Source organism: Watersipora subatra, chromosome 8 (genome assembly GCF_963576615.1).
Source record: "Watersipora subatra chromosome 8, tzWatSuba1.1, whole genome shotgun sequence".
Classification (NCBI taxonomy): domain Eukaryota; kingdom Metazoa; phylum Bryozoa; class Gymnolaemata; order Cheilostomatida; family Watersiporidae; genus Watersipora; species Watersipora subatra.
This window is the reverse complement of record NC_088715.1, coordinates 42173019-42187383: the sequence shown is the minus strand read 5'-3', so window position 1 is coordinate 42187383 and position 14365 is coordinate 42173019. Positions and strand designations below refer to the sequence as shown.

General features: G+C 34.5%; 1 protein-coding gene across 1 annotated transcript; it reads right to left on the bottom strand.

The window, feature by feature from the left end:
- Positions 1–4173: 4173 nt before the first annotated feature.
- Positions 4174–9349, bottom strand: LOC137402586 (fucolectin-6-like). Its single transcript, XM_068089089.1, has 4 exons — positions 9257–9349; positions 8136–8265; positions 5930–6118; positions 4174–4412 (listed from the first exon to the last, which is right to left on the bottom strand). Exons 1-4 carry the CDS (start codon positions 9347–9349, stop codon positions 4174–4176), a joined length of 651 nt encoding a protein of 216 aa, XP_067945190.1.
- Positions 9350–14365: the final 5016 nt, after the last annotated feature.

The following is a 14365-nucleotide window of genomic DNA, read 5'->3' as shown; positions in this document are numbered from 1 at the left end:
GTTTTATTATTTAACAGCATAAAACAATGTACACCATAAAATACTGTATGATACATACAAATTGATATACCTTAATTTTTTACACAAATTTGTTATTAGTTTAAATTTGGCGAGGTGCATCGTAAAGAGGTCTTTCCGGCTTACTTAAAGATATATACTTTGTTACAAGGCCTAATACGTTATGTTGCAATAAAATATATATAATATAATAAAACACTATATAACTTAAAATGTTAGATTATAACAAAATACAAATAAATTTCAACATGTTTAAAATGTAATATAATAGCTAAGAGGTTCAAGCAAAAGAGGTGCCTGCCCTATGCTTCTTTTGTCATGGGAAGTTTGCTTTTCATGATTTGCTTGTTCTGGAGCCGTTGACTGTCAATCTTTCAAGTCGTTACTAATGCACTCATCTTTTATAATATGTTTAGTCTCTAAGGTTCAGTTAGTGAATCAGGCTTATTCAAACTTGTTAGTGCAGCTGCATTGCATAATTATTGAATTGTGCATTACAATGGCATTGCAGTTGCATTGAATTATTGTGGACGCGCAAAATGACTCAACTTTACATTTCATGTAATCTTTGCGTTCAGGTTGAACAAACCATAATGTACCTAGAGTACATTTTCTATAATGTTCTTGGTAGCCTCGCCACATATGGGTGTATAAAACTAATCATTTCAAGCCCTCAAAGTGAAACAGCTTTGAAAAGAAAAGGTTGACAGACTCATTACTACTATTTGGTAATTTTGCTAAAGACTATTAAAATATAAAATTTGTACTTAAAAGCGTATTTTGCAGCAAGTTAAATTAATGATTAGCAGCAGACCATTATACCTATGCAAAATAGTAATCAAGATCCTATCCTAACTACTCAAGCTAATGATTCGATGTTATTATCCACATTTACTAATGTATAAAAATATTGTACTGAAAAGGGAGTTTACACAGGCTTATGCAAGATTGATACCTTGCGGCAAGTTGGTTACCCTGATATAGTCAGCTTTAGAATGCAATGTGTAGATATCATAAAGAATGTATAATACACAAGCATTGTAAAGGTAACCGATATGCTCATAGGCATGAAATTATCAGTAGAATCTTAGCAAAAAAGAGCTTTAAGCAAGGTTCACAGCAAAACAGTATTGGAGTTAACTTTTATCTTTAGCGCTGGATCATAAAAGCTTTTAAAAATTCTTTCTGGTCCTTATTGTATTATGGTAATCACAATAGTCAGGCTGCTGGTTTTAATTTCATTTCAATTGCAACTAGTTTTACTTCATTTTTTTTAATATTCCAACTTGTAGTTTTATGTAATTACATGTTTATATTTTATGTTTTATTATTGCATTTTCTTAAAAAAGACAGACACCTTTCAACTTCTGCTATCATTGTACATGTATACTGTAATATTACATGCTATTATATGATAAGGTAATATAGTAGCGTGAAGGATAATATTCTGCGATAAAGTATAATGCAATGTGTTATAATGCCTAAGCATAAAACCAGGTGTAAAATAATATATTCCATTAGATATAAAAATATACATATACTGATCGTGAACACAAACTTGTTCTTAAGTGAGACTGGTGGGGTGCTTCATAAAGGGGTTGTTTCAGCTTCCTTTACACAATAGTATTTGGTAGGATACATAGTATACTATATCGTATCAAATCGCAATATATATAAAATAATAAAATACTACATAATATAAAGTATTAGATTCTGATAAAGTACAATATATTTATAATATGTTATAATAGCAAGGAAGTTTAAACAAAGAAGGTGCCAACCCAGTTTTTCTTTTGCCACATGGTGTTTGCTTTACATGAGTTGCTTGTTCCAGAGCCTTCGAATGCTGACATGCTGACTAATTTTTAGGCCAATGCATATGCGATGACTTGTTCAGTCTCTAAAGTTTAGTTACTGAGTCGGGCTTGTTCAGACTCGTTAGTGCAGTTGCATTTCATTTTCCAATTACTGTGAATACACTGAACGATTCATTTGTATATATGATGGTATCTTGCATTCGGTTTAAATGAGCTTTCATACACTTACGGTACATCTACTATACAGTTCTTGGCTGTCTCATCAAACATGGGTGTATAGAACTATTAACTACATACCCCTAAAGTGAAATAGATTTGAAAATAGAAGGTTGACAGGCTCATTACTATTTTCTGTTAATTTAACTGAGGAACATTGAAATATTTAAGTAGAATCTCAAAATGTATTTTGTAGCATTTTAATGTACATGTAATTATTAGAAGCAAACAATTATACATATGTAAAATAAAACAGAGATTCTACCATAGTTACTTGAGCCAATACTTCGTTGTTACAGTTCAAATTTACAAACAACAAGTTTTTGAAAAGTTTTGTTGAAACGTGATTATACCCGGGCTAATGCAAGATTAGTACACTGAGGAAAGTTGCTTACATCGATCTAAACTAATTGGTTATTTTAATTGTATATATTATGGAGAACTAACAATTCACAAACCTTGTAACTGTAAACTTATGTCATCATGGGCAAAGATCTATCAGTGACATCTTTGCAAAAAAAGTTCTTCAGCTAAGATTCACAGCAAAATAATTTTAGAGGTAATTTTTATCTCAGATGCTTGGTCACAGCAGTTTTTAGTAGGTAATTATGTTTCTTATTGTTTATAGGATTCATAATCATCAAGCTATTCATTTCAATTGTAACATTATTACAATGTCAATTGCAATTTAAAATCAGGTATGTCTTTTGAATTTTGAATGCCGACGCACTTTCAGGCCATTAGACATTTTTTATCTCTTTCTTTCTCTATTTCTCTATCTCCCTCCCTCTCTCTCTCTCTCTCCCTTTCTCTCTCTCCCTTTCTCTCTCTCTCTCTCTCTCTCCTTCTCCCTCTCTCTCTCTCCCTCTCTCTCCCTCCCTCTCTCTCTCTCCCTCTCCCTCTCTCTCTCTCCCTCTCCCTCTCCCTCTCTCTCTCTCTCCCTCTCCCTCTCCCTCTCCCTCTCCCTCTCCCTCTCCCTCTCCCTCTCCCTCTCCCTCTCCCTCCCTCTCCTTCTTCCTCTCCCTCACCCTCTCCTCCATCTCCTTTTACTTCTTCTCCTTCTTTTTCCTCTCCCTCTCCCTCTCCCTCTCCCTCTCCCTCTCCCTCTTCCTCTTCCTCTCCCTCTCCCTCTCCCTCTCCCTCTCCCTCTCCCTCTCCCTCTCCCTCTCCCTCTCCCTCTCCCTCTCCCTCTCCCTCCCTCTCCTTCTTCCTCTCCCTCACCCTCTCCTCCATCTCCTTTTACTTCTTCTCCTTCTTTTTCCTCTCCCTCTCCCTCTCCCTCTCCCTCTCCCTCTCCCTCTCCCTCTCCCTCTCCCTCTCCCTCTCTCTCTCCCTCTTCCTCTCCCTCTCTTTCTCTCTCTCTCTCTCCCTCTTCCTTTCCCTCTCCCTTTCTCTCTTCATCTCTCTCTCTCTCTCTCTCTCTCTCTCTCCGTTTCTCTCTGTCTCTATCATTCTCTGTCGTTTTTTATATTCAGCGAGGCATTTCTGATATACATGATTATGCAAATGCTGATGTTAGAGAGAGTGCTATATAAGCATGCTGTATTTATTTATAAAGTTTTCAGTTTGTTTTCAAATAGCCTGGAAGTGATGCTGTTTTATGCATACTGACAAAGATTATGTGATGCGATGATTCAATTGCTGGTTTATTTTATTACATCCAAAAATTATACATGTACATTATTACTGTGTTTAGTAAAATACAACACCAACTTTTTTATTTAATAGAACATTTTTTCCATAAAGAATGTACAACCAATTAAACAAAACAAACTTAAAAAGGAGTGTTGGATAATCTGCTGCTGACCTTAGTATTGGTGGAACCATAAACGGAGTGAGGTACCAAAACATTCACAATATGCTGACTAACATCTTCTTTCATTAATTATATGTAAAAGAGCTTACTGTATTGGCATCTCAAGCAAACAACATTACCACATTAAGTTTAACATTTAACGTTTAACATTAAGTAACACAACGTTTTTTCTGGCTAACGTAATTGAATGAATGCAACAAAGTCATCGCACTCTTTGCATTTGTTGCAAGTATTGTTGGTGCAAATGCTACACATAGTTGAAAACATTGATAACTATATTAGTTGGTGATGTCATTGCAGAGTTCTTTACAAAGCAGCGTACACTTCAATCTCATAGAAGTTCATCATTTCAGTAATCATGAACTGAATTTGAACAAACTCACCATTAATTGGTGACATGCATTTAATCAAGGTGTAATAATGCTCCAGGCTCCCATTATGGCTGCCACAGAAGTTCGCTGCATTTTCCGAGCTGTATAATACATCTGTGGCATCATCAGCAACCGTGACAGTTGCATTAGCTAAACGCTCGTAATGTACATGGCCTAAAATTAGATAAAAAATCAGAAAGTGAGAGAATTTTAAAACGTAGCTTAGTTGTTGAACTGCTTACAAAGCTAAAGATGGTACATGAGAGCAACTTCTTATAAAACTTTCGTGTCTACTAAAGCGTCTTTTTGGTCAAAATTAACCCAAAGTTTTCTTTTATTTTATATGTTCTTATCTACAGTTTTACTAATGCTCTGTTTCTTCAATAATTTCAGTCGAGCTGATCACAGTACCATTTATCTTTTTGGTTTAACACTATAAAAAGTGTAAAGGGAACTTAGAAACCAGCCGTGTAACTACATAATCAGCTGTAATGATTATTACTCAGGGTAACAAAGCACTGGGCTGCAAAAACTATTCTCTGATTTCCTAGATCAATTAAAGATAAACCTACACAAAACTGCATTAGAATCAATCAGAATGTATTGATAATTTTCCAGCATTTGCAATTGTTTTTAATGTTCGAGCTGATCTGACTGCCAAAATTTTTCAAAATTAAAACAAACGACACTTTCTAAAAGTTTTAGGAGAAAGCAAGGCAGTCTGTATCTCTTGTTATAGATGTCGATTTCTGAGAAGTATCCTAATAAACACCCATCTAATTAAAAAGTAAGATTTCCCAATTGCATGCAGAAAGGACAAATACCCTCAACAAACACTTTCATGAATTTTTTCTTGTGAAAGCGGTCTAGTAATGTGTGTTGAAAGTCTGTGAACATGTTGCTGGCTATCTGATTATAAATTAAAATGATTCTGTAACTTGCCACACTAAATAGTAGGGATATATAAAATTGACTGATAGTTATGTGACGGAAAATAGTCCATCATGAAACATCGAGTCAGACTAAATATGCCAAGCCAGATCAAGCCGGACCAAGCCATACCAAACCAGACCAAGCTGTGTCAAACCATGCCAAACCATTTCAACCCTATATGAGAAGGCGAGCCTCACAGCTATAAAAGAAACTGGTGTCCATGACAAGAAGCAGAGTTGTTCTGCACTGGATTCATTGTGGTTGCATGCGTTACACTGTACACATTATGCAATAAGCAGAATTATATGTATACACATAACACTGAGTATTCCTAGTGTAGAGTCAGTAAAGGCAGCGTACATAACCTTTACGGATATTTGTTTTCAGTAATTAATCAACAGTTAATATGTAATGAAACTTTCAAAATATTATTACCATTTAGCTAAATATGAATGACATGTGACTCCCATATGAAATATCTTAATATCTTAAAAGACACAATTTCCACTAAACAAATGCTTAAACACACTAGTCTTACAGTTCAACAAATACAAAGCCTCATCTTTCCTCAATACTATTTTTGCAGTCTTATTTAATCTTGTGTCAGTTGATATTCTACATTCTATTTGTAGAATAGTAATGCTACAAATAAACTGTATAATATTAGTAGCATTGTTCTATCAAACATGAGCCCAGTGAGGGGACTTTTAAGTTCAAGTTCAGCTTAAAACTCATTGCAATTCAGCCTGCAAGCTTACTTCTATTTAGAATGTTGACACCCCAAACGCAATATTTCTCCAGCAGGTCTACTCTCCACCAGGGATTTGTTTCTACTTTTGTAATTATAACTGAAGATAATTCAGTTCCTGGTGGAATGTATACTCCGTCAACTCCTTTTTCAGCTCTATAGACCGGATCCTTCGTACTGATCATTTCTGCTGGTTTTCCTGCAAAAAATCACTTTTACAACCATTACACAATCAAAGAAGTTTTGCTTACATGTCTAAGTATGGCTAGGCTGATTGTTAAGAAACCTGAGCTAAATCTAAACGGATAAGTATGTTTGTTTACTAGGTTATTGTATCAATGAATTGTCCAGATGTACTTTGCTCAAAGAAACTTATAACAGATTATTTTAAGCCGTATAACAGAGTTTGATGACAATGAGACATCCTACAATTAAAAATTTTCTTCCAACCTTTTAAAAGATTTAAAGAGCTTCTAAATAATCGTCTTGCAAACATAAATTTGGCTATTGAATTATTTAAAAAATATGGACATTTGGTCAGGTATTCATTTTGCTTCATGGAGTGTATTTCTTTTTAGAGTCTGATTACCCCTCAAGATCCATACGGAGAAGCTATTAATATTATAAATAAATGTTTTCATTTTATTGAATTGTCTTTAATCATCTTCATAAAAATGTTTCACAAATGGAGCAACAAAAAGTCAATAGATAATAAGGTTTTGCCATGTTGTGTCACAAATAGAAACAAAAAAGGTACACAAGGAAGAGCTGCAAGTATATTGTTTAGGTATAGGTCTTTTATATTAGTTCTTTCACATTTTTTCTTTGTTGAAAACAATTACATAAATTAGCATTATGATTTTGGTGAGAAGAAAATAGAATTATCAGGCAATAGATATCTGGTACTTAAAAATTGAAACATATCAGCATTAAATAAATAATTTATATAGCCATTCAGTGTTTTAAATCCAACCAATTTAGTAAAATTAATTAACATATCTGGCAATAAGAAAAGAATTTTTTTTCAAACAAAAGTGGATGGTAAAAATTTAGGTATACATAAGTTCAATAAATCAAATGACAATGACTTAATTGGGAGTAATACTATGTATCTCAAAATTATAATAGAAGCACAAAATGGTTGCTCAATTTTTATTCAAGTTTAAAAGATGCACTTTGTATCAAAAAACCTTGATTGATAAACAAAACTGTGATGTTTTGCTTAACAAAATAATTGTTAGCCACCTTTTTTTGTAAATAATAACATTTTAACCAATTTCGTAATTTTTTTACATTTGTCAATTGGGTAATGGTATTTTAATGGCAATCTCAAAGTAGTTATTTTCTGATTAACTAGAAGTGTGTTACCGTTTTGCTACATATTATAATTGAGAGACCACAAATATCATATCATCTTATTTCAAGTGACTCATATTATTAAACTAACAGCTTTGATCAATACTAGTAAACTTGTCAGTCCTGTGAGAGATTGTAACTGTGTAATCACTACATGCATAAAAGATTTGGTAAGCTGCCACAAATGAAATATGCAAATAATTGTGAAAAGATGACGTTTCACCGTATTCTCTATGGTTGTCAGTACTAAAGTTTATCTGCAGCCATTGTTGAAGTGATCAAAAAAATGTACTAAGTTTTTACTATTGGTTATAACTGTTACAGTAGCCTTTACAGTTACTATTATATATAAGAGTGATGGAGAGAACACATAAACATAAAAGTTCTAAAAACAAACAAAGATTGCCCTAAGCAGAAAATACACTTATTTATAAATCACACATAAATTGTGACGAAGTCTTCTGTAAAATGAATGGCTTTTTTAATAGTGAATTTGGCCTAATGTTTGAGTATATATGCACACACATGTATGTATGAGTTATATAGATAAAATGACAATGAATAAATTGGAACTAAAACCATCTAAAAATATAATGGAAGTAGGCCTACTAAACAATGGTTCAATTTTTTGTCTAATATGAATGACCGAGGAAAGAAAAGCTAAAAGATTTCATAGAACTATTTTGTGTTTTGCTCTTATTTGCACTTTATATAAAACTGTTAGTAATCTACTATACTAACTTTCATGTAGTTTTTTCTAATATTAATTTTGCAAAAAGAAGGCTAATATGGCAGATGAAACTGATATAAGTAAACGGGGGGTAGTATGATATCTAAAAAACCTAATCATATGCTCTTACCCCTTGCTACAGTGGCGTCAGTATAAATCACATATGCTTCGGTTGAGTCAATGCCTCCTGCTTCTGCCAGAAATCCTCTCTCTGATGTGCTGATAAAGTGACAATCAAAGGGCTTCTCATGTACAAAACCCTGGCAATGAGATTCAGCTTGGCATTCAGTAGCGCATTCAATTGGTGATCGTCCAATGGCTGGCCGTTTTTCCATCGGCGTGTTTTTCAAGATGGTTGTTTTTTGGTATCTTACTTCACATGCTGCACTAATCAGGGGGATGCACCAACACATGAACACTAAATACCCTACAATAAAGATTGTAATATGAGCTACTATTATATAATAAGGCAATATAATATCATGAATTTGGTGCGAGATTGGTACACTGAAGCAAGTTGGGTAGAGTGATATAGTCTGTTTTGGTATGCTAAGTGTAGATATCATGATTAATGAATAATTCACAAGCATGGTAGTTGTAAACTCATCTGATCACAAGATGAAATTTATCAGTGACACTTTTGCAAAATAAGTTCTTCGTGCACGTTTCACAGCAAAACAATTTTAGAGCTAATTTTTACCTTTAGCGCTGGGTCATGTATACTTTGATAAATACTTTTGGTTTTTGTTGTTTATGGTATTTACAATAATCGAGCTGATCATTTCGATTGCGATTTAATTGTAATTTCTTTCAAGTCAACTTTGTCTGCCTAAACAAAATTTAATTTATCATTTCATAACGTTTTATACAAATATGTTATAGAAACATATAATTGTCTACTTTTTTCTGTGTTTTATCATTTATTATTGAGCACTAGTTGAAATCAGAAAGTATGATAGAATGCATGGTATTTCGTAACAGCAAAATAAAATAGAGAGCTAAAGAGCTATAAGTTAGAAATATAGAAATCACCTGTTAGAACAGCTTTTGTAGGTTGAAGCGGCATTCCCTATGTATAAACGTAAAGTGATATAGTATTTAAAATAATCAGTTTCTCTAGTTATTCAACTAAACGAACTCGATTGCAATCTCAAACTGTTTGAATAGAAAGCAATTATTCCTACACTAAAGGTTGTTTGCGTTGCTAGGATTTTATTGATGAATAGCATTCAAAATGATAGACAGTCATACCTTGGCGTACAAGCCTAATGCGTTCTGGGACTGAGATCGTATGTCTATTCGCTTGAATCTCGAAACAAGATTTCCTCCATGCTTCATAAACATGCGGTTTTTTATACAACATCCAGTATGTTTTACACAGTTTGTGATAGTGCAGTTTTCGTATAAGAGCAAATAAAATGTGATGCAGTGTTCTAATTGCTGGTTTATTTTATCGCATCTAAAAGTATACACTGTCGCGTTTAATAAAATACAATACCATCTTTTTTATGTAATAGCACATTTTTACCACAAAGGGCTTAAAACAATTTAAATAAAACATGCTTAAAACGGGTGTTAGATGAAATTCTACTGACCTTATATTTGGTGGAACCACAAATGGCTCAGCTCCCTAAACATCAAAAAATTTCTGGTTCATTTCTCATTTCATTGTTTATACATCAAGATAGTTTGCTGTCTTGACATCTAAAGCAAACGCTCACAAAACTTTTAACATTAAGTAACACAATAATTTTCAGACTTAACAATTTGGATAAACTCAACAAGTTTTTTGCGCGGTTTGCATTTGTTGCAAATATTTAAAAATGTTGATAACTGTTTTAGTTATGTCATTGCAGAGTTTTTCAAAAGCACCGTAATACTCAATCTCATATAAATTCATCATATCTGTAGTCATGAACTGAATCTGAATTAGTTACCGTAAACCGGGGTTACTTTAGCCAGCCAGGGTTACTTTGGCCATTTGCAAAAAAGTATAACAGATTTTTCTGAGGAATTTATTATAATTTTTAAGCATATTTTAATTATATGTATGTGTTAAGTGTATATTTGTGTACATTATTCATAAAATAAAACTTGGTTACTCATTCACTGCATTCCTGAAATCAGCCATATTGGAACTTCCTGTTTGAGCACATGGGTTTCATGCTCTGGAAACTTTTATCTACTTTCAGACTTTAGAGAGATTCAGACCATTTCTTTTAGTACATAAGGATACTTTGGTATGTTTTCAGAGATATTATTGCAAACAATAGCTTTAAACATATATATTTTTGTTAAAAAAAAGAATTGGTATTTATTATATCCAGTTTGTGTGTCAAATGGGGTTACTTTGGCCACGGCCAAAGTAACCCCATTGGTACTTGCCCAACATATCATTGCCATTACATGATATATTTAACTAACATAAGACTAGTGTATGTTTGATCAAACAAGTAATATTTGGGCAATATATATTACAGAAACAAACATGCCAAGAAGATATCAGAGAAACCCATCGTCCAAAAAATACGGGAACTCAGAGGAGAACATTGTAGCGACGTTAAAAGATTTGGCAGCTGGAAAATCCCAACGCGATGTTGCCAAGAAATATAATATTTGTAGAGGAACGCCACAAAACAAAGCAGCAGGGAAACATAAGTTGAAGCCAGAGCGCCAAGTTGTATTGACACCAGTAGAAGAGACGACAATTGTGGACCATGTTGAGAAGATTGCTCAATGGGGATTTCCATTGGATAAAACAGGTTGGCTTTGCAGGCCCTCTCCATATTATTACTTATCAAACTTATTTGCATTACACACGTTGTAGACCTAGCAGAAATTATATTCTAATCCCTCACTATTCTATACCTTTAAATATTATATTGCATTCTGTTACAGACCTCCGGATGCTAGTAAAAACTTATCTGGATAAGTGTGGCAGGATTGTTAATAGGTTCACCAATAACTATTCCGGGGATGACTGGTGTCTCAGTTTTATGTCCCGACACAAAAATCGATTGTCTCACAGATTATGCCAGAACATCTCACCAAAGCGTGCAGGGGTTAATCCTGATAGTGTGAAGGAATATTTCAAAAATCTTGAAGAAACGCTCAAGGATATTCCTCTAGGAAATATTGTTAATTACGACGAAACGAATCTAACAGACGACCCGGGAAGGAAAAAATGCATTTTTCAAAGAGGTACAAAATATCCAGAAAGGACTATCCATAGCAGCAAAAGCTCAACAAGCATTATATTTGCCGGTTCGGCGTCAGGCGAGCTGTTACCTACATATGTAGTGTATCGAGCGGAGAATCTGTGGGACTCATGGACAGAGGGTGGCCCAGCGGGAACTCACTACAATCGTAGCAAATCTGGGTGGTTCGACGCGCATAGCTTTGAAGATTGGTTCCGAAGCATTGCCCTGCCATACTTGAAGAAGAAAGATGGGGTCAAAGTTTTGATTGGAGACAATCTTAGCTCACACTTCAATAAAGAGGTGCTTGATCTATGCTCTAAACATGATATCATATTTGTGTGCCTTCCCCCCAACTCCACGCACATTTGTCAGCCACTAGATGTGGCGTTTTTCAGGCCCTTGAAGATAAACTGGAGAAAGATTCTGTTAACATGGAAGTTAAATAGTGGTAAGAGGAATGCTATTGTGACCAAGGATAAATTTCCATCGCTCCTCAAGTTATTGCAAGACTATATGACGGAGAATTGCGAATCAAATATTAAAGCGGGTTTCAAAAAAACAGGAATAGTTCCATTCAACCCCAATCAGATGTTAGCTCTTCTACCTAGTGTAGAAAAAGATGATGAGCAAGTACAGTCCAGCGTTGGAGACGTTTTTATTGGCCATCTAAATCGATTGAGGTATGGTGACAATGGGCCACAACAGAAAGGTCGACGCAAAAAGTTGGTTGTGGAGCCCGGAAAAAATATTGGTGGAGCAGACACGTCCTCAGGAACTGAACCACAACCTGGCTGCAGCAATGCAGAGCCTTCAAATAAATTAACGTTGCAAAAGCGCAAGAAACGACAGAGAGAACCCTCTTCCAGTAAGAGCGACTCGAAGCCCCAGCCGGCCACGGACTTAACAGATTCTGACGAGTGCGATGATGTAAATGTTTCGGATGAAGAGGTCGACCTGAGCGACCCGAAGGAAGGAGATTTTCTTCTTATCACCAATAAGTTAAAAAAGTCAACTAAGAATTATGTGGGAAAAGTTGAAGAAGTAAAAGATGATTGTTATAGCATAATGTACTTGCGAAAATGTCCATCGTCTGCTAGATTTACTTTCCCACCCACAGCTGATGTGGACACCATCACAAACGAGCAGATTTTGCTGAAGCTTGATATGCCAGTTATCAAAAGAGGTGTTTTTGAATTCAACATGACATTTAGTGGAATGTTTATTCAGTGATGGTAGGCCTACTTGGGCATCAAAGTACCTTGACATTTGATATAGACTAGCTTGAATTTTTTTACTATATGTGCATAATGTCTCGTTGTAATCTTTTTCCATATTTGTGAACTATATTGTTTTTTTAAAACTTTGTAGATGGCCAATGTAACCCCTCGGTACCACTTACTTTAGCCACTAATGAAAATTAATAATTCGGCCAAAGTAACCCCGCAAGCCGGGTTACTTTGGCCACCTGTTCCCAAATAAAAAATAAGGACATCTAGTAACTTCTTGAAACTTGTAATGAGTGTACTACGTTCATACATTGCTAGGCTTCATTTAGCAACCTAAAAGCGCAACGTGCAGCTTCATACTTTTGATGGAATACCAAAAATAGGTCCGAAATGGATCAAAGTAACCCCGGTTTACGGTAGCGATATCATTGTGGAGCTCTTTACAAAGCAGCATACACTTCAATCTCATATAAGTTCATAAAAATTGTAGTCAAGAACTGAACTTGAATGAGCTGACCATTAATTAGTGATAAGCATTTAATCCCAGTTTAATATTACTCTGGTTCCCAATTATATCTGACGCCAAAAAGGGCTGCTTTATCTGTGCTGTAGAATTGCTCTTGTGCATCATCAGCAACTATGACAGTTGCATTAGCTGAAAACCAGTGTTTTTGAAGTCTGAAATTACATCAGAAAGTAGAAGATGAGAATAATTTCAAACGTAGTTTGGTTGTTGAAATGCTTATAAAGTCTGTGGTGGTAAATGATTGCAGCTTTATATAAACCTGTCATGTCTACTAAACCTCCATTTTGGCAGAATTAGCTTATAGTTTCTTATATTTTACCGGTGCTTATCTACATTGTTACTAATGCTCTGTTTATTCCACATTCTCAGTAGGGATGATTGCAGTATCATTTATTTTTTTGGTTCAACACTATAAATATGGGAAGCGAATTTTAAAAACAGCAGTGTAACTACATACTCAGCTGTAAAAATTATTACTCAAAGTAAGAAAACAGTGGCCTGTACAAACTATGCTCTAATTTCCTAGATCAATTAAACGAAAACCTACACAAAATTTTGTAAGTATAAAATAAAGAATGAAAAGTGCTTGCTAGAAGGCTTGCAAGGAAGTATGGGAGTCTGTATATCTTATTATATATATATATATATATATATATACCGGAGAAGTAGCCCATTAAACACCCATCGGAATAGAAACGCAAGAGTGCCCAATCGAATGCAGAAAAGAGAATTACTCTCAATAAACATTTCCATAGATTGTTGTTGTACAGCTGTGTAGTAAATTGTGTTGAAAGTCTATGAAAATGTTTCTCGCCTTCTGTTGATACATGAATTAAAATTGATACTTACATTAAAAATAACATCTGTACAATGCCACACTGAATTCTATGTTTATATTTCATTGGACTGATAGTTGTTTGTTATTAGTAACTAATCAACAGTTAATATGTAATTAAATTTCCAAGATACTGTTTCCCGGTCAGCTAAATATCAACAATGCGTGGCTCCCAGGGAGAATGTTTTAAACCAAACTTTCTTCAATACCATTTTTGCAGTCTTATTGAATACCGTGTCAGTTACTATTGTACATTCTATTTGAAGAACAGTATAACTATAAATAGAACTGTACAATATTCATAGTATCGTTTGATCAGACTTTAGACCTGTTGGGCTTTTCAAGTTCAGCTAAAAACACATTGTAGTTCAACCTACAAGCTTACTTATATTTAGAATGTTGACAACCCAAATGCAATATTTCTCCAGCAGGTTTACTAGCAACCAGGGACTTATTTTTATGTTTGTCTCGAAAGTGAAGGTATTTTAAGACCTTATGGTAGAAGGTCAGTTCCGTCTACTGCTTTCTCAGCTCCTTAGCTCAGACTGAGTGTACTGGTCATTTCTACTGGTT